The sequence below is a fragment of the Lepisma saccharinum genome, chromosome 13 (genome assembly GCF_977018435.1).
Source record: "Lepisma saccharinum chromosome 13, izLepSacc3.1, whole genome shotgun sequence".
Taxonomy (NCBI): Eukaryota; Metazoa; Arthropoda; class Insecta; order Zygentoma; family Lepismatidae; genus Lepisma; species Lepisma saccharinum.
The window spans coordinates 82421524-82447000 of NC_139241.1; the positions used below are offsets into that span (position 1 = coordinate 82421524).

The following is a 25477-nucleotide window of genomic DNA, read 5'->3' on the forward strand; positions in this document are numbered from 1 at the left end:
AATATTTTCCTAAGGATTTTATTTTCAAATACTCTTAATTTATGATTCTCTTTTAATGTAAGGGATCAAGTTTGGCCGGGGCTTATTTTTTAAAGAATTTAAAATATAATGACAATTCACATGAATTACAAAAAATAGGTATTTTTTTCTTCTAGACTACAAAACTGGACTTACTTTTTTGAAAGAATTTAAAATATAATGACAATTCACATGATTACAAAAGAAACAGGTATTGTTATGAAACATACCTTTCTACGAACGTTGACTCCTGTTCTTCTGCTTAGCAAATTTTGTTATTACTTTTTCGTTGAAGCCCTCTATGTTGGAAATGTATTCTATCTCTATTGTAAGCAAGTGCCAAGGCATTTGGTCTGTCTTGTCCCATTGCATTTCTTAAGCAGGTTTTAATACGCTTCAATGTGCTGAAACATCGTTCAGATTCAGCTGTTGCCACTGGGGTTATTAAAACTATGTTTGTGATTTTTACTGTTTCTGAAAAGGTTCCCTCTAAATAATTTTAAATAAAAAATGAATGCAATATACTGATAGAGTTTATGTTTTTCTTCACTACAATAAAGAACACGAAGTTCCCTCTTTAGTTTTCCCTCTTCTATGAAGGGATAATAAATCTGGGAAGATGCCTCTGTTTAAAGATTGTTCTCTTTCATTATGTCCTCGTAGAGCAAGTTCCATGTCGACCACAGAATTTTAAGCAATCGATAATTCTATTAAATATATGCCTATTTTTCCTGACAAATTCATTGTGTCTTGTAATTGACAGCCTATGTCCTTCATCAATTTGTGTTCGAACATCTACCCTGCCAAACTCACTCAAACATAGCAAATGAAAGCCACCAAAACACTACAGAACAACATGCGAGATCGAATGCGACGCAACGGAACTAGCCCCGAATCAGCACTCAAATCCATTGCACTCTCCCCTCCTCTCTCTGCTAGCATGTGACCTTCACTGTAGCGTAGGTGGGTGTAGGTCACGCCTTCCTTTGCGACGTGCCCCGGAAAGCGATAATTGACATCAACGCCGCTAGGAGCGCTGTCGTATCCATTGCAACAGACGATGAATTTACGTGGGTAAAAATCGCCTTTTAAAAGACTGTGTGATAGTTATGCGTTATGGTGATTGATAATTACGTGAATACGTCCGTTTTTCTTTAGGGGCTAAGCCCCTGAAGCCCCAAGGGACGAGACGCCACTGCTGTTTTGTATATTTTAACTTTTAGTTTCTTAGATATTACATGCCAGTTCTTTAATGAGATAGAGAGAGAGGTGTGAGGAGAGAGAGAGAGAGAGAGAGAGAGAGGAGATATGCGCCCCCCCAACACGTACAGAGGGAGTGCGTGTTGGGGGGGTACCATCCGAATGAAATCACAGTTGGTTCTACCACATTATTCGTGCAAGTAACGAGTTATGATCATAATTATTTGATTTGAGTTTTGTTATTTAGCGACGCTTTTCTGCCACTTTTGGCTAATCACAATATGATGAGAATGAGGGATAATATGATGAAATTATGAAAGGACACTCACAAAGAACACCCATGCTCAGACCATGATTCGAACTCCGGACCAAGATAATGTTTAATCTATTTTAAGAACAGAATGGTATCATTAATGACATCATTAAATGTATGGTCACCCGTGCTTGTTTATTTATGTGTATTAATTTTTTTTTGTTTTCCGCAAGGTGGCTACAGCGGAAACAGAGGTGGTTACTCAGGCAGTTCCTTCGGAGGAGGTAAGTGGATTGTAGATTATTTTTAAGTATGGATTGGACACTGTTGCATCTCACCTCTTTTGTAGCTAGATCTGGTCCTCAAGAAGCTCGAAAAGTGCTGCAATGAGTCTTTTTTTAGTTCCACGACTTAAAACTAGCTAAATTTGGTCCTTTTAGTGCAGCCACAAAAAACGTGTTTCTAGTCAATAAAGCACTCGCAAATTTAGGTGTAGTATTTGTAATTTTATGTCTGGAATGGTAGCAGCATGTTGTTGCTGTCATGTTCTTTTTAAACTCAAAGATCAAATATAGAATTGTGAAAAACATATCCTTGGAAATATTGTATGCATGTTCGTTTGGCCATTACAATTTTGTTATTGGAATACATTTTACTAGTGTTGTATTATTATTTTTTGTTTGTTCATAACATGATAGAAAGTGTCGAAATCAACGATACAGAACCAATTCGTCAAATTCAATCAGGTTCTCAAGATAGAATGAATGAGTAGCACACAATTATGAAGCATTAGTTGATTACAATATCAGTTGGTATTTGAAATTAGAATTCATTAGAATAAGAAGCTGTGTTACATAGTGTGTGTATGCAGATCTTCGCAAAACACAACCATATTGAGTTGTGTAATACACACAGTACAATCTGTTGAGGACCTTTGTTTGTAAAATAACTATTTTCACGTTTCCAAGTTCAGAGCTTGGGTTGTAAATGTATCAACATTTTAAAAAGTTAATCCCTGTTTCCTCTTTGGTGGGTGCTTACGTCACAAGAGGAAGATACACCTAAATTGTCAGATTTCTAGGTCCAGAGGTTTGGCTGTGCGTTGATGAGTAATTGATTAAGGACCAAAGATTTTTTTTTACTCTTTTGGTAGGTATAACGCATCGAGCAATATTATATATTGTCTGTGAGAGATTTTTAGATGGTTATAATATATAAAATAAAATATTTGAAGGGACTGGCTTCATTTCAGAATCGTTTTTACAAAAATAATGTGTATATTCTTCCATTTCCCAGGAAGTAGTTACAGCAAAGGAGGAAGCTACAGTGGAAGTGGTGGGCATAGAGGAGGAGGAGGAGGAGGCTACTATGATGACGTAGGAAGCTATAGTAGCCATAGCAATGGTTACAGCAGTGGAGGTAAGAAGTGCTCAAAAATGGCATTACTAAACTATTGGAGTGATACTCGAATTGCATGTACATTACATTACTACGTGATCATTATAAAGTTTTTCTAAGTCTTGAAAAAAGATTAATATTACTACGTGCTTGGATATTGTTTAATGCCGATGCTCCACATCTGTATTCTGTATTCTCCTTCCTCTGTATAGAATCTACAAGTAGCCGGTAGCTTGTAAGGTTCTTATTTTCACGTCTTTCCCTTTCGATATCTGTTCAATTATTATCCCAAAAGCTTTAGCACATGAAATAACAACATGACATATTATGAGTGCACGTTCAGAAAAATTACTAGCATCTTGTATGACAGCAGATTGTGCTCTAGCTAGGACATATACTACAACTACTTCTCTGCTTCTCTGTGGAACTCTCTGTCTTTGTGGTTCTTAGTCAAAAGTCGCTCATATGTGGGTTATAGATAATTTCTAGCGTACTTGACTTACGCTAACTTACAGTGAGAATTAGTATTTCATATCTACCAGAATGACAACTGGAGTCTTTACTAACTAGAAGAAGATAAAGAAATGACAAGCTGCAGTAGTGAAATGTCAAAGAGCCTACTTCATAAGCTCAACACTGTTTTCCCGGTTTCGTCTAAAGTAACTTGACACACTATTAATAATTCATATACTTCACTCTAAACTATCTTCCAAAATTCAACTGAGGAAGTGTGGAACTACTTATTTACACATAATGTCCTTCATGGCATCATTTTGGACTCAACTGAAGAAGTTGACCGGCAGACCTGCTTGCTGCACTTCTGCTTAAACACACCTTCTCAATCTGAGAAGACTTTACAGACTACGTATATTTTCTAATCTTACACTTAAGGATATCTCCTCAAGTGTGCTCTTTTTGACAAATCCTTTCCTGTTGGATACATAGAAATTTCGCGTTATTTTGTAATCTCTATAACTTGGCATATGATTGCTGTGTTTCATCAATATTTTAATCTATTTCTGATTATGTCAGATAATAGTGACTTCTCTGTACATGTACACCTTGAGAAGTCGGTTGCAATATGGATTAAAATGTTGTTTTGTTTTGTTTTTGGGTTTTGGTTGAGTTGAGAAAAAGGGAAAAGCATGATTTATGTTGAGAAAACTTGAGAAGTTTTAATTCAGCACAAACAGTCGGTATTATACTTATTCTGATCCTCTTCTACCGATTGGTGTCGAGGTTTTACAGAAAGCTCGCCATCTGTCACGATCTTCTACCAACTTCCTTCCTTCACTCCACGAGATGTTCCTCCTACTCAAGATATCCTTCATTCCCTCATTCCATGAGCTACTTGGTCTTCCTTTCGGTCTCTTCACATCCAATCCTCCCGTTCTTGCCTCCCATACCTGTTTAGGTATTCGATGTTCAGGCATTATGCCGAGGTGTCCAAACCATCTGAGTTGTTCTTGCTCAACATCCTGGTATATTAGTTTTGTGTTTAATGTTATTCTGATTGTTTGATTTCTGATTTTGTCCCTTCTGGTCTTTCCCACTGTTCTCCTCAAATATTTCATTTCTACCGTTTGTAAGTTTTGTTTTTGTTTTTCATTAATTATCCAGTATTCACTTCCATATATCAATGTTGGTACATACGTTGATTTGTAAACAAGCATTTTTGTTTTTTGGCTTATTTCCTTTTTCCCTAAAAATCCTATGTTTATGGCATAATATAAACTGTTTGTATTCTTCATTGGAGTGTTTAATTCTTCATCTATTTTTCTATTAGTATTGATTATAACACCTAGATACTTGAAACTTTGTACTTGTTTTAGCTCTGAATCTTCAAGGCTTATTATGCAGGGTTTATCTATTCTCCCTATCCGTAACACAGTTGTTTGGTCCTTGTTTATTTTCATATATTACTTTGACATATTGCCATTTATTATTTCTAAATTTCTTTTTAGGTTTGCTCTTGAATTTGCAAACAATACAATATAATCTGCATATAAAAGTGCATACAGTTACAGTTTTCAGTTTCCAATTTCCTACCTGAATTTTCTCATGTTTGGTTTTATTTCTTTCAGAACGTCATCCATCAGAATGATAAATAAGTATGGTGACAAAATATCACCTTGCCTTACTCCTGTTGTTGTTATGAATTCCTCTGATCTGTTATTGCCAGTTCTGACATGGCATCTGTTTGTCTTGTAGAAACTTTGTATTGCTTCTATTAATTCTTTGTTTACGTTGTTTTTATTTAGTGTTTTCCATAGCTCTTGCCATGGCACCCTATCGAAAACCTTTTCCAAGTATATGAAGCATAGGTATATTTAGCTATTGTATTCTACAACTTTCTCTATTATTTGTCTTTTAGTAAATAGGCTATGTGATATTGGACACCTATACCTGGTTTGAATCCACTCTGTGTCTCCTCTAATTTATCCTCTATTTCTTGTCTTAGCCTATTTTCCAAAATTCGTGAATAGACTTTCCCAGGCACACTGAGTAGTGAAATACCTCTGTGATTTTCGCATTCCCTGTTATCTCCTTTCATATGTATGGGTATTAGTATTGATGCTTCCCAATCCTTCACTATCTTCTTTTCCTTCCATGCCACATTTACTATTCTGAGCAACAGATCTTCTCCTTCCTTTCCCATATACTTGATCATTTCTGGCGCAGTGCCATCATGACCAGCTGTCTTTCCTAGTTTCATTCTACCAATAGCTTTCTTTAACTCTTCCCACTTAATTGCTTCTTGTTCTACATCTAGAATATCTTGTTCTTCAGGCCTTCTCTCCTCCTCATCATCATCATTTGGTACATTTCTTGTTTCATTTTCATTTAATAATTTTTGGAAGTAGTTTTTCCATCTTTTCATTATTTCTTCAGAATTATACACATATACATATAAGTATTTTGCTTATCAAGAAGTGAAATATTATTTATTTAAATTCGTCAAAACTTGAATTTGATTTCATATAACGACGAATGAAGAAGTATTACCCATATCCTGAGTGCAAAGTAGTTGAAGCTGTGTATTCTAATGTGAATATATTCTTGTGTGTGTGTTTGTTAAATAAGGTTCTTTTGTTTAAGAAAATATCATTCCATATCGAGCTGTATAAGATAGCAAACTGAAAACTAAAACTATTTCTAGCTCCTCTATAATGAATCCTTACTAGCATAACAACTGGACACAACACCTGATTAATATATACAACAATATAAGTTTTATAACCTATTATACACACACCTACAATTCATATCCAAGATAAGCCCAATACAAATTATGAGTATTTATTTCCCTCTTATCCTTAGAAAGCTTACCCCACCTTATTAGGATTCTTAACTTAAGCAGCTCCAAACAACTACCGACAATTATCATTTTAATTACAGTAGCCCAATCAACTCTATATTGTAACCTTCCATTCTCATTCACAGCTGTCATGATTAAACGTAAATCCAACCCATGATGTACATACTTAGAGGTATCTTAATATAACAATAGAACAAATACGATCAATATTTATATTTTTTGCAATATTCAGACCAATTTTAATATTCCTTCATCACAATTTATTAAGGTCTTAAGTTCATATAAACTGTCAAGGAAATTAATAAAGAGCAAAATGATAAACGTTTGAAATGTGAATATCTGAGTAAGTGTCGAGCACATGTCTAAGTTTGATTTAACTTGTTGCTTCGCAGGTGGCCATGGAAGTTTCGGAAAAGGCGGTTACGGAGGAGGAGGAGGCGGTAGCCACCACGGTGGCGGAGGAGGTCACGGAGGCAGCGGGCTCGGATTCTACGGAGGAGGCGGAAGCAGCTACAGCAAGGGCCACGGCAGTTTCAGCAGCGGAGGAGGCTACTCGGGTGGCGGGGGTGGAGGCTACGGGGGAGGATTCGGCTCCAGCGGTGGAGGCTACCAGAGCGCCGAGTCCAGTTACGGGAAGGGTGGTGGAGGAGGGTTCGGCAGTCACGGAGGAAGCTACGCGGGAGGGAGTGGTGGGTACAGCAAGGGTGGATCGTTCGGCGGTGGAAGCGGAGGGTACAGTAAGGGTGGGTCATTCGGCGGTGGGAACGGAGGGTACAGCAAGGGTGGATCATTCGGCGGAGGCTATGGGAAGCCCAGCGGGGGCGGATACAGCAAGGGGGGCAGTTTCGGAGGAGGCTACAACAAGGGCAGTAGCTTTGGCGGCGGATACAATGGAGGAGGCGGTGAGTAAAAGCCACAATGTTGAAAAACATTCATCCATTGGTATTTAAAAGTTTGTTGGAGATTATTAACTCATATAATTTATTCCGATTCAGTTCCCAACTCAGGAGCTATGGAAGTTCCAATGAAAATAGTGGTCAGGAATTGGTCTTGACCAGTTGGATATTTCAGTAAAATGTCTTCCCAACACAAGAAGTGCTACTAGTTGCCTCGGGGAAGGACGAATTGGCGTTTGAAATAGTTGGAATTAAGCATACCTGTGTAACTGCTCACCTAACCTACAAGCAAAGGATTTGCAGTATACTTAAAAAATATTATAGCATAGTAAAGCATAGTACTTTTTCTGCCAAGAAATATTCTGTAAATATATATATTTGTTAGCCTTATTCTGCCAATCACGTTTCCATATTATTTTAATATTGATTTCATCATCAACACCTCTGGTCCTACAGCACACCTCGGAGCACTAGCCTGCTTCTTTCAGTCTACCCTTCATTTTTTCGTATTTTCCTTGCAGTTGTCAACTTCAGACATTCTTTGCTGCAGGGCATATTCCTTTTTTTCATCTATGTGATGGGTGTCCGTTAGGTCAATAGTTGAACATCTTTCGCCCCAGAAATTTTCTTGGAATCCTTGTTCTATTTGAATTCTATGTCCTGCCCATTGCTGCAGTTTTCTAAGTTTGAGTTCTGATGCGACATCTATACTAATAAGCTTGCAATATCCAATCATTTCCTTCTCTTCCATGTCCAAATAACTTCTTCATCATTTTCTTCCTCAATTGAGTTTACTTTTTTCATTTCTTTAAAATATCAAAATGCTGACCATGGTAAAATTTATAGTACAAAAATATACACTAAAAACGTAACGTTTCCATCTTCTAACAGGGTCTTCTTCAGACTAATATTCACACTAAAAACACAAACACATTTCTTCGTTAAAGAGTTGTCAGTATTGGTTTCCCCATCCTTTTTTACAACATCAACGTTACAATTTTGTGCACTATGTTCAGAAAATACACTTATTAATTAGCATGGAATGTTAATTGGACATTATCCATTGTCTAGTGCATTTACTTATTCTTATGCTAACTCTACGTTTTCCTTACCGCCTCTTCCCTCTTATTCAGGTAAAAGTAGTGTTAGAATAAGTATAGGTAAATGCACTAAACAATACATAATGTCCAATTAACTGTGCATGCTAATAAAGAACCATTGTCACTAACATTCACTAACAAATGATTCAATTAGGTTTACAATATCAAGATATCAATATCAAGATAACATATAATCTTTCTTGATCATCATACTAAAGTAGTACGGTATCAGTAATGATTAGCTAATCGTTAATAATTGATTCACTTATAGAGATATAATATTTGTTGCTAAGCATATAATGTTCAATGACAACAGAAATGTGGAAGATTACAATTAAATTTCCAAATTAATTAATGGAAAACTTGATGTACCATATTTATTATCTAAAATTACACTAAAGACACGTCATTGTGTATTCCGAAACAACTGCTCTGCAATTTCTGTCATTTCTTATTTTAGACATAATAGGTATTTTAATTTTCTTATATCCCAATACGGTCATAATCCATTGGAGCCTAGTAACCTTTTATTGTGATAATAACATGTGTAATTTTACTTTTAACTGTTTTTTTAACATATGTGATTACATTGTACTTTTCAAATTTGTATTTTTTTATTTTAACGAAATTGGTCTTCTCACTATATTTTTTCATGTGTACACATTTTTTAATTTTTTTTTATTTTTAATTCTAATATTGTGTATATGTCATATGTCATCACAAACTGCTGTATTAGGCATGTACGCTGTTTTTCAGCAGTAAAATCAAATAAATCAAATCAAATGGCTCTGTTTGGCCTGAAACTTCGCCATTTAAAATAAGACATTAATAACAAAATATCAGTTTGAACAACAATTAACTGCATTAGGTTTTATCAAAGATTTTGGGATACAGCTTGTATACTTAAGTTTAAACTGGAAGTATACTCATCAAGTTTGTATGCTATTGTTTCTCAATTCATATTATTTAACTTCTTAATAATAACATTTCCTCCGCCCGACCCTGTGGCCGAGTGGTTAGCACATCGCGCTGCGACGCCAAGGGTCCCGGGTTCGAATCCCGGTCGGGCTTGGTTGTTTGTGAATGTCCATTCATCAATTTCATCACTCATCCCCATCTTCGCAAATTAGCCAAGAGGCACAAAACGCGAAGTAAAATAAACTAAATCAAATCAAAATAACATTTCCTCCAAAGGATCCCGTGTTCGATTCCCGGTGGAGGCACATTGTACCTGTACAGTGGTTCGGATCCCACTTTAAACTGCAGATCCAGTCCCGATTAGCCTTTCTGTCCATAAAATGGACTTAAAACAACAATTCAACTAAACAATCAATAACATTTCCTGAATTTATTAATAAAGAAAATAATTTCCGGATTGTTTCTATCATGAGAGCGTGTTAATATGTCACTAATGAAAATTGTATTATATTATTTACACTATGTGTATTCCATACAGTGCCCTGTGACTTCCGGCAGCCATTTATATTTTGCTGTCTAATTCGTTGAATGATGAAGCTTTGATACATGTTTTGTATTATTTATGCTATCTGTAAAATAAAAGAAGTACATGAAAAAATAATTATAATATAGCTTTTATATATTCATATCTATTGTCATAATATATAATGACACACACACATATAGGCTATATATATAAATAAGAGAAATGTTTTCACTTACATTATAATGTATTTTATTTATACCTTTTCGCGTATATTCTGGTGATTAATATAAAAAATTTACATTTCAAGGTGGCTTTGGAAAAGGCGGGAGTTACTATTAACTGGTTGCTTTGAAACAATACATAAGTTATTGGATGTGCCCGTGGAAGCGGTCAGCATCTGTCATCGTTGCCATCTCATTGCCAGTCATGACAGGAAGAAAGATTGCAGATCTGTACACCTCAGAGAATCACTTCATATATCAAGATGGTGTATATTTATTGTTGATGGGAATTTGTACCTATTTTTGTAAAAATACATGCACTGTGTGATTGTTTTTCTGGTGTGTCTCAATGTAGCTCCTACCTAAACCCAAACCGATTAGATCCTAACCAAAGTGGTTCATCCTCTACTTTTGGAAAATTTTCGTCAGTTCAGGCTTTAATTCTTTGCGGCTTCAATTCGGGAAATTTTCACAGTTGCGGGACACTGATGCACAATCAATGTACATCACTCATAATATGATTTTTTCCCCTTCGAAACCGAGCGTTTCATTCACTCAATCACCTTGCTGTATAGGCCTGAACACGGGGGAGGGGCAAGGAGGGACGATTGCCCCCCCCCCCCCGCCCTAATCACGGACGTTCGCAGATTTTTCCCACGAAGGGACAAGCAAGGTATTTTTCCAAGAGTAGCAGGACAAAAGGATACTCAAGATGGAATTAGTTTTCACGTCTTTCTTGCATTATTTCTTCCAGATGGCCAGAAGACCTGCAGGGGAACACAGAGAGGCAATGGCCCCCCTCGACTTCAAGTTTTATACAAATAAAAATACATTTCGTAAACTTTTCTTGCTCGCATCGCTCGCAATGTCTGCTTTTCTTAGTCTTGTCAGGTTCATAGCCGTAGCTAGGGGGTGGCGGGGGTTGTCCCTGGGCGCCGAACAATCTGAATGAGAAAAACTGTAAAAGAGAATGCCATGGCGTCCCATGAATATTTTGCGTCCTATTAAATCAAAGCTGTTATAAATTTGCAAAAATTTGGATCAAAAAATTTTCTTCCTCGCTTCGCTCGCAGTTCCTTTTTTGTAATGCATTGTAATTTGCCAGAGAGAAATAAGAACGACTAAGTACTTCATACAGTTGCTGCTGTAACAGTTTAGTTTCGAGGAAAAGGAGAGCGCACATTTCAGAGACAATTTATATTATTCTTGATGTTGGTTTGTTATGGGGCGGATGAATTGATTAATGTATTTAAATATATATATACACACAGACACATACATATATACCCATCAATGTAATGAAACTAAAACAGTGAGATAAAATGAGATTTTCTTTCCTGACTACTTTCAAGGCTTTTGCCCCCCTAATCAGAGGGTCTGCGTACGCCTATGGTGTAGTTCCGACAACTGCCGCTAGGTGCCAGTTATATGTAGGAGGCTCTGCACACTTCCCGTCTAAGTGTGTGTACTTCATTGTGTGGGTTATTTGTTAAGATGCACTCCTAATTTCATAATCCTAAACTACTTCATTAGCATCGTAAAAATATGCATTCGTAGAATGTGTGAATATATTATCGTACGCAATGAGAAGTTTGTAAGTGTTGTTTTGGCCAATAAGTAACAAGACTAATTTTGCATCCCTGTGCAACAGGGGAGGGTGTTCTTTAGCCATGGTCTGTGAGGAACTAGGATTTAATTTTTTTATTCGAATGTATCTTGAAAGTTTAGCATTTCAAAATTTAGATTTAATTCTTCAAAATGAGCTGATGTATAGTAATATAATATATAACAATATTCTCCATTATGTATTATCTAGTGGCGTACCTAGGATTTTCAAAAGAGGTTAGGTATACTTTTCTACAAAGCCAGCAGTAATTTTGCCATATAGCCCTGCCTTTAACATCCAAAATTTTAAGAATAATACTTTTTTTAATATACATTATTGTTTTACTCAAACATATCATCACATATCAAACATATCCCCCTTCTTATTTCATAGTAGTTGTAGTATGAAGACAAAACCAAACTTGTCAAATTTATTGAAAAAATGTATGTTTAATTCAGGCAATATTATAGTTTGGACCTTTCAATATTATATGTTACACGTCAGCACTTTTCCAGTCACATCGACATCTCTTGCAGTTCGTACTTCAAAATTTCCATAAATGTTGTATAGTACATAAATAAATGTCCCGATCTCAGTCAGTTAATTAACACAATTACATTTATTGTACTCAAACATGATAAAACCATGATTCGTGTGTCTTGAATTGAGCAATGGATCTGTATGAGTCACCAACTGTTAGCAAGTTTATATCGACACCAATCAATTCAGCCATTCAAGACTGTTCTTCTCTCTAGGAAGAAGATCAGTATTGTATAATGATAACTTCGTAATATTTGGACATGTGAATTGCCCACTTTTCATCAAACTTTCTAATATTATGGTGTACTTGTGTCAAAGTCATTATTAGTTTCCATGGATGCATTAAAGTACTTCTTTTACAGCAACAATATTTAAGGCAAACTGTTAATGGAATACAGATCAAACACTAACACTCGTGTGGTACATCCAACGTGAAGAGAAAGAACAAGAAATATATTATATTTTACGCATGTTTACGTTCATTCGATTCAACAAGATCAATGTTTTAATGACAGTAACATTCATATTTCTTTTATAGTTGATTGGCTGATTGAAATTAAAAGTGTAGGTGCGTCACCACTGAGGCTACTTGCCCCGTCAAATTATATGGGGCCTCCTCGATGGCGCAGTGGTAGCGTCGTCGCCTTGCAATCAAGGGGTCCCGGGTTCGATACCCGGTGGAGGTACATAGTGGTTCGGATCCCACTTTAAACTGTAGGTCCAGTCCCGATTAGCCTTACTGTGCATAAAGTGGACTTAAAACACCAAATCAACAACAACAACAAATTATATGGGGTCAAGCCCCTGATCATAACTAATCACCACGTCTCTCTGAGAACTAAGATCTTCCAGGTTAAACTGACGCAGCACACATAAGGACAAAACACATCCCTATACAGGATTATACTGGCAGTGGGTACAGATGCCAAATCCTCTTTGATCTACAGGACTTCAGTCACCATTTGTACTTTGTGGAAATGAGGTTCACTTCTCGAAACGTCACCCACCCCTTCTTTACATACTTCCTTATAGTTACATAGCATTGTTTGAACTGGGCTTGCATAGTGAGTTAACAGCAAACATGAAGATCAGGAACGAGCTGGAGTAAAATTTTGTTCTGGTATTTTTGTTAATTCAGCCCATCACCAGAACGTAGAAACATATAACCAATTTAATCATTTCATGTTTTCTTACAAAATTCCTTTGTCTCTGGAGAAGAAGGAGCTAAGTATGATAAACAGCTGCTCTTCTCAATCCCTATATGTTATAGATTACCTGTTATGATATTTCCTTTAACAAATAAAGCAAGTAAATTACTCTTTGCAAATTCACTGAAGTTCCTTGTGGGAGTCATATTTCTTTCTATTTGACTTTCACTGAATAAAGGGGTAAATTGCTTAAGCAAGATGGAAACACTTGGGAACTTTGCTCCCTCTAAAGCAGCGGTGGCCAACATTTTTTGGTTTGAGGGCTAATTTACATTTCAAGAATCACTGGCGGTCTACTTATCTTATTAGACCTAACAACGAGAGCCTAAAAAAGGAAGCAAAGGGCCAATACCATAAAATTCACATTGATTATGTTATTTGATTTTATGTATTTATTTATTTATTAAATAAGTGTTGGCTTCAGTACAGTGGGTCTGGCACCTGTTTTATGCCGTATCTACCCAGTTCATCATTAGCATCTTTTCATCATTTTAATGAGAAGGTATTTTATTTTACATAAACATAATTACTACAATTTTATTCTTTCATAAACACTCATTTTAACAAAAGTATTCCACTTGTTGCTGGGCATCAGTAAAAAAATTACACAACTATTTTGTACTTTTCAGCAGTCAGTTCACTTGTGTCCAGACACTTTATGACGTTACTGCTACTCTCAAGCAGGAAATCAAGTGATCATCAGTAAATCGATTCCTCGCCTTTGATTTTATCGCATTCATTGTAGAGAACGCTGACTCACATAGATATGTAGATCCGAAAAATGCAGTCAAATGCCACTTTGCGAATATTTGGATAGAAGTCTTCACACAATAGTTTTCAGATTTCTGATACGTTGCTACCAGTTGCTCTTGCTTTCAAGTAAATGTCGCAGCGCAACTTCACTATTTCTTCTTCTACTTTACTGGGGGCTCCTTCCGCTAATTGCGATATTTGAGAACAGAGTTATCCACACATTCAATTTTCATTTCCTGAAATGGGAAGGCCATGAAAGTTACAACGTCTTCTAACTGGAAGAACTCCGTAAATCTTCGTTCAAATTCCGTGCGCAAATCATCTAGTTGCGTTGCAAAAGACTCGAAACTGGGAAATGTTTTACCCCTGCACTCATCTTCCATACAACTGAAGTTTTTCAAATCACCCTTCTTTAGCTGAGTAGCAAACATCGTAATCAGAAAGAAATTAACTGTTACAACAAAGCTATTTTCCTGATACAACAGTTGAAAATACAGAGAGGCAAATAATAAAAATAATAAAATGTTTTGTGACTATGCATAATAAAATCCGTATAATATGACAGAGCACAACAGGCTACCTCTCGCGGCTTTCCGGTCGACTGGTAGCGTTGGCCACCCCTGCCCTAAAGGGTTGTAATCCAAAATTTAGATTCCTCCTAATTTGTTATAGGTCAAGTCAAGACCTCTTTTCCGAGCTACATGAGCCGTCCTCCGTGGCGGAGTGGTTAGCACAGACCACCACGATGCCAGGGGCCCCCCGTTCGAATCCCGGCCCGGACATTGGTGTTCTTTGTAAGTGTCCCTTCTTCAATTTCATCATATTTTCACGTGCCAGTTCCGACGACACAATGAGAAATGCAAGGAAGAAATGTTTCCCGAGAGCGACGATAGATGGCAGCGCGCCATAAGAAGAAGAGCAGAGTTCATTGTAGGAACTAGGAGCGGAGAATAGTGATTATATATATTATAGTAAATGCAAAATACATAAAGGAAGAGTATAAAAATTATAGAAGGAGTGGATACAATGTTGTAAATAGCCAATTAAGATAATTAAGAATATGCTCGTATATGAAACAATTAGGAAAGTTAATAAGCGAGCAAATGAATTCAGAAATGTATCCTTTCGATCCTAGTGATCAAAATTTGATTTAATACCTCTGACGAGGAGAAGATCGTCAGCTTTTGTGGTTTTCTGTCCCTCGCTGGTGTTGTGTCCAGTTAGACCCCCCGAAGCACTTACGGTTGCGCTCCTTATTAAACGCACTGGCCCATACGCAGCGCTTGCTGTTAGCGATCCTGGGCTATTCCCCTTTTTGGTCGTTACATAGGAGGTGGCGCTATAGTCAGTTTAGACGCCCCTAATCTTTCTATAAGTATACGTTGTGTTGTTTGTATAATGCCAAAGAAGCGGGGAAAGCGAGTGCATGTATATGTAATAAATAAGATTACGCTTTAAAAGGAAAGAAAATAAATTAGAATAAAGAAAAGAAGGAGAAGCCTTTTCACTAATCAACGATAGAAAGGAAGAAGAAGCCTTTCCTAAAATAGACGGAAGAAAAGAAGGAGGAGCCTTTTCACTAATCAACGATAGAAAAGAAGAAGAAGCCTTTTCCCAAAACAGAAGGAAGAAAAGAAGAAGACACCTTTCTTATTGGAAGGATAATCCATTTCTATTTGAAGAAGATTTCCTTTCAATGATACACACACACATATATATAAGAAGAATATAACCGATGCAATTTTTGAATCAACATATATATATATATATGCCATTGTACATACAAGCTTCGATATATATTTTCTCTGTATTGTGTACAGTTTTCAGAATATAGATCCGCATTTAACTATATCCTCTTGGCTATAAAACGCTTTCTTATTTGGGATTCTCGAATAAAGAACGTATCCCCTGAGATTAAGATATTTCTATAGCCGTGGTAAATAACATTTTTAAGTACGTACCCCCAGGGTCGTATCAATATCATCACTCATCTTCATATTCCCGATTAGCAGAAAATCTACGCTAAATATAAAAATCAAATCAAATCGAGCTATAGGTATGTATAATATCTTGTTCACAAAAGAAACTGTAGCTTTACCTGAATGATGAGTGGTAAAACTCCACATTTATAATGACCCACATGAAACAAGTATGTGATAGGAAAATCGTATACATGACACCAAACCCGAATTTCAATGTAAATTTATATTTAGTGATTTTGTACCTTTAATTTTACACATCTTCTGATTACGTCATTACAGGGAACCAACAATATCTTTAGGCTCTTTTATGAAATTGAGGTCCACACGAGTCAAATACTTCAACAAAACAAAACAAAAGGAAGAGAACGAACCAAAAATTGAGACACGGCTTCCTCTGGCGAATCCGCGTCATTTGAATAATCATTGTTGTCAAAATTCGCAAACGCTTGTTCTTGTGTGGCATTGTTTGTTTTGTGTCTTGTCGTCCAATAAAAATCGGCACTTGTTAAGAGTGAGACAATTTTGGGCCATATAACAATTAATTTTATGCCCAGCATTTACTGCTTTCTCGTTCAAATGTGCACCCAAAGAATGGAATGAGTTTTGTGCTCTGCATCATCGTCCTGCAGCACATTGTCAAGGCCTTTCACATCCGTAACGTGCAGAAAACTTTGTATAAAAAGAATTTGCTCATGTTCAAATGTATTAGATCTGTATAGAGGCTGTCAGTGAAGAACTTTCTGGATATGGATAAGGTGAGTTGAACTCCTTACATCCAGTTGTACAAGTAAAAACTTTATGACTGGCGTATGTGGAAACATTGTAGTTGCGTCTTAGAAGTTCAAGCAAATATTTATAATACGCAAATACATAGAAGGAGCTTTACAACGATTAGGTTGATTGATTGATTTGGTTTCTTTTACTTAACCACTTTGGTTAATCGCGAAGATGAAGATGAATGATGATATGATGGCATTGATGAAAGGACACTCTCAAAGATCACCCATGCTCAGGCTAGGAATTTTAGTGCGAGATCCAAATATTCTGTGTTCACCCATTATGTAGTAGTGAAGAATTGTGGGCCGTTAATTGACACTCGCCGATCTTCGTGGATGAGTGGTTAGCACATCACGCTACGATGCAAGTGATCCAGGGTTCGAATGCCGGCCTGGACATGGGTGTTCTTTGTAAGTGTCCCTTCATCAATTCCATCATATCACAACTAATTCATCGTCGCGATTAGGCACAGACGAAGAAAAGTGACACTAAATAACAAAAATCAAATCAAACCACAATTTTGACTTTTCGAAAACAAATTAGAGATATGACTTATTTTACTTATGCAATTTTTATTTGTACTTAGTTCTTTTAAAAGTGCACAATTCCATGTAAAATTAAAGTTAAAATATATTTTAATAAGAGAAAATGGATTCAGTTAAGAAGCCATTTATACATGAAATTCGTTAAACAAGCACGCTGTCAAATTTTAGGCCTCCATTCATTAGTATTAATGGTATCAATAATGAATTTAGGACCACTTCATCATTTTTTACTTACGTTTTATTCTCAGGTTACGGGATTTGTTCTCTTCGGAGTGATCTTTGCTTTGTTCGACCAACACATAACAGGTATGATAAATTTTAATTTTGAATAACGGAAGAATAAGTATAGTTAATTCTATTAAGCAAAGCCAATTTTCTCTTAATAAACTTTATATCTTCTCGTGTAATATTAACGACCTAATGATCACAAAGCAGCAATCTTACTGATAGTATTTAAGGAAGGGTGCAAAACGTTGTACCTTGCACTAGAGCAGGAAGATAACCAAAGATATTCTGACAAGTGGTGTTTGATTAGAAGCTACTGTAGACATGTAGGTTATATTTCATGGGCTGAAGGAAGTATCAATTTAGCCTAGGAAATGGAAATAAACAATGATGAATATACCTAAAGTCGTCCGTCTCTTAGTCTTCCAGTGAGGTCAAACAACTGACAAACAACTAACAATCGGCAATATCATATTGAGCTATATGACCCTATCTCAGGAACAACGCAGAATGTAAATATGTTATATTGTGGAGTGAAATACGAGATTTTAATTTGAAGGTTAATTCCATCGATCCATTACAAATATAAATGTTTGTGTAAGGAAACTAGTATCATTTGAGAAGTTAGTACAATAAACATTAATTTTATTAGTTTGTACGTATATCTCTAACTAGTAATATTTGGATATGGAAGGTTCTGGTTAGTTACCTTGGATAATATCTTGTTTAGAGGGTAAATACAATTTCAACTTGTTATATTAATATCAATAACTCATAAATGCAAAAACTCACCAATAAATGTACTATAGATATGTAGTTGTATTCTTGCTGCAAGCTACCAATATTTAGATTTTTCACTTCCACTTGACAAGTATAAAAGAATAATAACCTCAGTACTCTAAAGAAGAAGAAAATACGACATACTGATAGAATATGGATTGTTAAGTATCAATGTTAATATGTTACATTACCAGTGTGAAATACACATAGATTATTATAAACTTTCTGCCTATAATAATGTATAGCCGTGTGTTTTCATGTGTTATGTGTGTATGTATATATGCATGTACCAGGTGGTTATAATTAAAGTGACGGTGTTCAGAGTGGTACAGCACGGGCTGTAATGAGAGTAGCAGTCTGAAACTTCGTAGATATGCTAATGAAGCAATGCGATCGCGAATTATGAAAAAAAGTTCCAATTCTCGCCACCAGGGCGACATTGCCTATTGGTGAGCCCAACTTAAGAGTTCAGTATGGGGCTTATGGGGACAGTGTTGCCGCATGGTGCGCAGTGGAAGAAGGCTCCGGCGTGCATCGAACTTCTGCTGTAGTACACGCCGCAACAAAAGTTAGTGATTAACGGAAACGGGTACTGTTCAATACAAGAATACAAATCCTTTCGCCATGATTTGATGGGAAGCTGTTCTTTCATACGGCTGTGGTACAGAGTAATGACGGCCCATGGAGGGAGATTTGCAAATAACTGTTCCCGAATATACTTCTCATACGTCTTGCTGTCCATTTCATCGTGTACGTTGGCCGTGTTTTTTTCCTTTAAGTCCACTTTTTGCACAGAAAGGCTAATCGGGACTGGACCTACAGTTTAAACTGGGATCCGAACCACTATATGCCTCCAAAGGGTATCAAACCAGGACGTTACCACTGTGCCATCGGGGAGGCCTGTTTCACATTTATCGGCACACTGTCTTGTTTGAGACAAAACCGTGTTCATTACCGGCATGCACCAAAGCAAATCTCTCCCCCCGACCTGTAAGTGCTCGCAAACAACTCGTAAGGCCGCACAGAAAGTCTTGTTGTGTCTTTATTGTTTTGTCCCTCTATTCGTTTTGCACAGCAGCAGCTCGACAATTATAGGCGGGTCTAGATTATTTTTTTCTGGGACGTGCACAGAATATGCTGTAAGCATTACGTAATATTGGAAATTTAATGTGCAGATTTGCAACTTATTCGACACATCAAAGAGTGCCCTTATATCAGTGTTGTGCCCAGTGTTTTCGAAGGGGGAGGGGGGTAGTACGTATACTTTTTAGTAGCTGGTCCTCATATGCCATCTTCTCCTGCTGTTGACCCTCTTCTTTTAGGAATACTTATCCAAGGAGGGTCCTCCTCCGTAGCCGAGCGGGTTAAGGCGTTCACTCGTCTTGAGATCGTTCGCTTCGGGACGGAATTTATTCGGAAATTGGGGAGCTCCGAGTGAGTGAGCGTAATCCGGTCACGGAGACCTACTATAACGGCTGGGGATACGTCGGGCTGACCCCCCGACTATTGCAATACTGGTTGAAGATCTCCATGCTTAGAGGTGACGAAGGAAAGCGTGGGAGGGAGACCGGCAGTCGGTAGGTATGCCTAGGCCCTTCATGGGCTGTTGCGCGACGGATTATTATTATTATCCAAGGAGGAGTTATGACCAGCATATACGCCCATTGGACACGTCACGTCATTCACATCAATATAATTGCAAGGGTTCGTTCTAGGTGTAATTTGTGGTCAGATGAACTAATCGGAACTGAGCCTTCAATGTATAAGTCATCCTAGAATGTACCTCCACCAGGAAACTGAACCCAGGGTCCTTCGATTATAAGGGGATATCATTAGCAGAATTTCCGTCGTCGCATTATAATCAAGTGATCCAGGGTTCGATACCTGCTGGAGGCACATAGTACTTCGTATCTCACATAAAACTGTTGGTCCAGTCCCAACTAACCTATCTGCGCATAAAATCGGACTTAAAACTCAATCAATCAATTATTAGTAGAGGTGTGAAATAAAAGGAGTTCTATTGTATTTTTACTCATATGAAGGATAATTACAAAAAGGAGACTGACATTCTTTTAACTATCTAGGAAAAATGGCTCGATCATTTTTTTTATCTTTTAACATAACGCTCTCAATACTTTTCATAATACTTAGTCATCATTTTGGGAGGGGCAAGTGAACCTCCTCCCGAAAAATCCGGCAATGTATTATATACAATGTGCCTGGGAAGTTTCGCCGCACATCGCCTCGTATTAAAGTTATATTCCAAGTCGTTGGATTTTGCGTACCTCTTGAGACGTTTTTTGTGCTCGTTTGGTTGCAAGACGACCTTTAATCGCTTCGCTATTAATTTTGTAAACAGTTTTGAACGAAATTCCAGTCGTTTCAGCATTTTCGCTTGCAGTCCAACTAACACTTTTACCGGGATTTTTCTGCTTGAAGTATATTTATATTTATTACAATTTGTCTCTCTTTACTTGTAAGACTCTGGACACTTTTATGCTTGATAATACCACCCCTTGCCATTTTTCTGTTGTAGAATAATTATAATAATAAATTCCTTCAAGAAATACCCAAAATGAGAAAGCGCGTACTCAAACAACAAACCACTTAACCCCCGACAGGAGCCCCATATTCACGAACTTTTGCCTGGCCATTCCCCGCCCCCTTCCCTCTTCCCAACACGTGTTTGCAGCAAGTGGCAACCGTCGGACAGCTGTTAGTTTTAACTCCCCAAATCGCGGTAAACACAAGAAAGGAAAACGTCTTTTTTTGATGGTCCGAATTGCAAAAGAAGGTGTAAACCATCAAAGCCTTACATTTCCTCTGGTTTTTGCTTATTTATTATTTTCTCTTCGAATGATAACGACTTTTGTTTCTGACAGAAACACACTTGTTTAGGGGTGGTGATCTCAAAAGTAAAAGCCCATAAGGGCCCATACTGAACTCTTAACTTGGGCTCCACTATAACTATTGTGTGAGCTCCCTGGTTGTTGTTGGTGACGCTTGTTGCTTTTTTCCCTTTAGTGATGTGAATGTTCGCCGAACATTAAAAGTTTGAATTTTTCAGTGTAAAAAGAAATGGCTATTCGAAGAAAGACCGTGCACTGCTAGTGAAGTTGTTTTACCAGAATGGGAGCAATAGCAACGCTGCACTGCGGAAATATCGCCAACAGAAAGGGCTGAGAAGAGGGCCCATGTCAATTAATGGGCTGAAGAACAAGATGAAGAAATTCGAGAAAACAGGTGAATTGGGTGTTGCACCAGGGAGATGAAGGCGGCCCATCCTCGTGGAAGTTGTGGACGAAGTTGCTGTAGCTGTAGCTGACCGTGCAGCACATGCCTCAACTTCTGCAACCAGTGCTAGAGCTGTGGCACGTGAATTGTCACTCCCCTGGTCAACAGTTCGCAAGGTTTTGCGGTGCATTTTACACTGGTATCCCCTACAAGATTCAAACTGTGCACCAATTGAAACCCCAAGATATTCCACAACGCCGTGAGTTTGCCCATCGGTTATTGGCACGCATGGAAGTGGATGACATGTGGCCGGGGAATATTCTGTGGACTGACGAGGCGCATTTTACTCTGGACGGTGCAGTGAATACTCAGAACTGTCGCATATGGGGTTCCACTCGTCCACATGTTGTGCAGAAACAACCATTCCACTCAGTTTACGTGACTGCTTGGTGTGGGTTCACTAGCTCCTTCATTCTTGGTCCGTTTTTCTTTGAGGAGATGACACCTCGAGGACCTGTTAGGTGTACAGTGACATCTGCACGTTATAGGGACCTCCTTGTGCAACACGTGATTCCAGCTTTGCAAGAACGGAACTGTGAACACACCACCATTTTCATGCAAGATGGGGCAACACCACATGTCGCTCGCCACGTGAAAGATTTGCTGCGAGAAACCTTCACTAATGACCGCATCATCTCTAGGCAGTTTCCAGATGCATGGGCTTCCACATCCCCCGACCTTAATCCATGTGACTTCTGGCTGTGGGGATATTTAAAAGATCGTGTCTATCAGGGACATGTCCGGTCTCTGCCTGATCTGAAGGCTAGCATACAACGACATGTCGCTCAGATTTCACCAGACATGCTGCGAGCAACCGTCGACCATGCCGTGTTACGAATGCAGCATGTTGCTTAATTGGGAGGCAATATTGAAAAGTTCTTGTAACCATAGTTTCTAATAAACATGCCAGAACTATTGTTCTCATGTGTTTGATCTTTCCTGCCTTTTTCCTGTAACTATACCACGATTTGACTGCTTACAGCGCCATTTTGTACCCTGGTGGCGAGAATTGGAACTATTTTTTTCCCTCCATAATTCGCGAGCGCATTGCTTCATTAGCATATCTACGAAGTTTCAGACTGCTACTCTCATTACAGCCCGTGCTGTACCACTCTGAACACCGTCACTTTAATTATAACCATCTGGTTTATTTGCATATAAATCTAATTGAATCGACAAAACTCAGCCTACGCCTTCTGTAATTGGAGATTTAAGAAATGAAATGAAAAGACACGAGTAAAAATTGTGTGCAAGTATTGAGTAAAATAATGTATATGGTCGTTAATCATTTTTACAGTGTTGGGCCAAAACTTCAAGACAGCATCGGGAAATCAACGAAGTGGATTTGGTGCCAACCCGTCTTGGGACTTCACAAGGAACGCCACTCTACCAGGAAGATACAACGCGAATACTTCGTGGCATAGGATTCCTGCAGCCGACAGAGCATCATACGATATAGAAAAAGTGGAAATTCGAGAAGTGACCGACGGAAAACCAATCGGCCTGACTGACGGGAGGAACGCAGAGGTGTACAAGGTGATCAACGACGACAGAAGCAGATGGAACGGAAGGGAGGTGGTGATCGGCAGACCGAACGTCGAGTACGCCAAGGGTGGAGTGTTCGGAGGGTACAGAGAGGAGGACGCCAGGAGGGATAACGTCGAGAGGGTGCGCGTGGTCACTTCGGCGAGGGACGAGCTTCCTTACGTGACTGACGTCAGGAGGGACAGCGACAGGGGCTACTACAGGAGATACGAATCCTTTCCCCCTGAGTTCGATTCCTTGACAGACTACAGGGTCTGCACCGACTATGTCCGCCGTACTTGCGATTGCAAGGATATGGCTGTGCATCCTAGGGAAATAGAAAGGATCGTTAGGACCTATTCCTCTGCACCAGAAAGTAGCGCCTACCGAAGATATCCCAGCCGTGACGACATAAGGGTTGAGAACACAGGGAAAATTATTCGTGAATTTAGGTCCGCTGACAAATCTTCCAAAAATGAATAGATGAATCACAGGGTTCCCCCATCAACAAAATTGTCTTAAAAATCCACCTCCAAAAATTTCAGGGAGAGAGTGCTTTTCTTATACCAATAAGATAAGCAATTAGTTTTGACTTCAAATATACTTTACTAAGGATAATATCGAAAGCACAAACATAGAACGAAGGATAATGTATACGTCTTTGTGTGCTTGAGAGTATGTTCTCTCTCTCTCTCTCTCTCTCTCTCTCTGTACCAATAACAATATATGCATAATAAAAGTAAAATAGTAACGCAAGACAAACATGAATATGAAATCTAATTTGTTTGTATCAAACTTTATACATAATAAAACCATTTCACCTATTTGGTAATTAATTGACATTTTTAACCAGTTGGTAAAAAATGAAATCATTTATATACAGATATGTGATAAATAATATATATTTTTAAATATATAATGATTTACTTCTATATGTAATAGCATAATAAGATTCTACATCATATAATAATCCATTTATATGTATGCATGTGTGTAATTGTAAGACGTTCCAACTCGCTATCAGTTTTCGATGATTTCGTAAAACACGTTCTAAAATTAAAATAATAACATAAAGACTGTTTTGCAGTTTGGATGTCTGACAAATATTGACATTAATTGAGAAGAAGTATATTTGAAGATAGGCTGTGTCGGTAGAGATTGTGTATTGTTGTTGATTACGTTACTTGTGGGTTTTTGTAACGTGTAGTGTAAATAAATAACACCAAAATAAATTGTAGCAAACGTCATTTACGTCAAAGCTCAACTTCTAACTTCAATATTATTTATCAGCACTCCATGCTACAGAAATCCACAAGCAACATAATCAGTAATGAAACACAACCTCTACCAACACAGAATATATTCACATTTACTTCTTCTTCTTCTCAACTTGTTACATACATGCAACTTAGTGTTTTTCTTTTTGCCTTTCTGAAGTTTTCATGATTTGGATAAGTGCATGATTATGTGCCTAGCAGTGCACATGAAAGGAATATCCTTGACACATGCATACATGCATGTTGGCATTGGGAAAGTATCATGTGCGAGAGGAGGGTTCATATACGCAGCAGAGAGAAAGAGAGATATGTTTTTTTTTTCAATACAATATAAGAGTCTCCTTTGGGTTACGTGCACTCAATATGTAATTGCTATCCGCCACTTCTGTAACTCTCCATTAACTAAGATAGCAAGGATCAACGGTGCAACAATATGTAGTAGGAATTACAAACAATGAATTATACTTTATTGATGTGGAGATGCTGTTGTCGTTGATATAATAACTACCATGTATGTTGTATCGGTTTAAAGGATATTAAAACTGTAACCAGAATGTGTTTGCTACTTTATACAATATCATATAGTGTATACTGAATACCATTTAAAGGTTGTATACCAATTCTCAACCTCCTACAATTGCTTCAGTTTACATACATTTGTTTTTAAAGTTTTGTATTAGCCATGTATGTTGTTAATGCTAAATAAAAGTTTGTTCCTATTTCTAGCATATCTTATTGTCCTTCTATCGTGTTCAGAGGCGTAACTTGGGAAGACCAGTGGGGCACTCGCCTCCACAAAATTAATTAAATGTTCTAGAAAAGGACTTCAAAATTAATTCTTTTACAGAATGCTTGAAAATTACGTTAGGTATAATGAGGTAAAGGTAGAGGTATCCAGTGGCTGATAGCACACAGGGTATGCCCATAGTAGAGGTGATGTAATCAGCAACATACTCTAGCCGCCTTTACCCATGAAGGTTGTTCCCAAGGACACTTTGAAGATAAAAGCTTAATCTCATTGATAATAAAAGAGCCACGAATTTGTGAAAATAGTTGAGTAATTCGACCCCCATACATGTTGAATGCTTCAAACTACTGGATTTGATTGATTGATTTG

General features: G+C 37.6%; 2 protein-coding genes across 4 annotated transcripts in view; both read left to right on the forward strand.

Moving 5' to 3' along the window:
* The window catches only part of LOC145997088 (uncharacterized), a 43971-nt gene extending 33789 nt beyond the window's left edge, over positions 1-10182 (forward strand). For all 3 annotated transcript variants that reach the window (XM_083133708.1, XM_083133709.1, XM_083133707.1), the window contains 4 exons: positions 1705-1755; positions 2768-2890; positions 6581-7090; positions 9936-10182. In XM_083133708.1, coding sequence (XP_082989834.1) covers positions 1705-1755; positions 2768-2890; positions 6581-7090; positions 9936-9967 — 716 coding nt within the window. In that variant the 3' untranslated portion in view covers positions 9968-10182. The remainder of the gene's footprint in view (positions 1-1704; positions 1756-2767; positions 2891-6580; positions 7091-9935) is intronic.
* Positions 10183-16649: 6467 nt separating this feature from the next.
* Positions 16650-23831, forward strand: LOC145997089 (uncharacterized). Its single transcript, XM_083133710.1, has 3 exons — positions 16650-16693; positions 17509-17566; positions 22857-23831. Exons 1-3 carry the CDS (start codon positions 16685-16687, stop codon positions 23564-23566), a joined length of 777 nt encoding a protein of 258 aa, XP_082989836.1. The 5' UTR covers positions 16650-16684; the 3' UTR covers positions 23567-23831.
* Positions 23832-25477: the final 1646 nt, after the last annotated feature.

What these genes read in the sequence shown, in the direction of transcription:
- LOC145997089 (XM_083133710.1), top strand. An exon ending in GTTCGACCAACACATAACAG is followed by an intron (nt 17,567 to 22,856) that starts GTATGATAAATT and finishes TCATTTTTACAG; the next exon opens with TGTTGGGCCAAAACTTCAAG.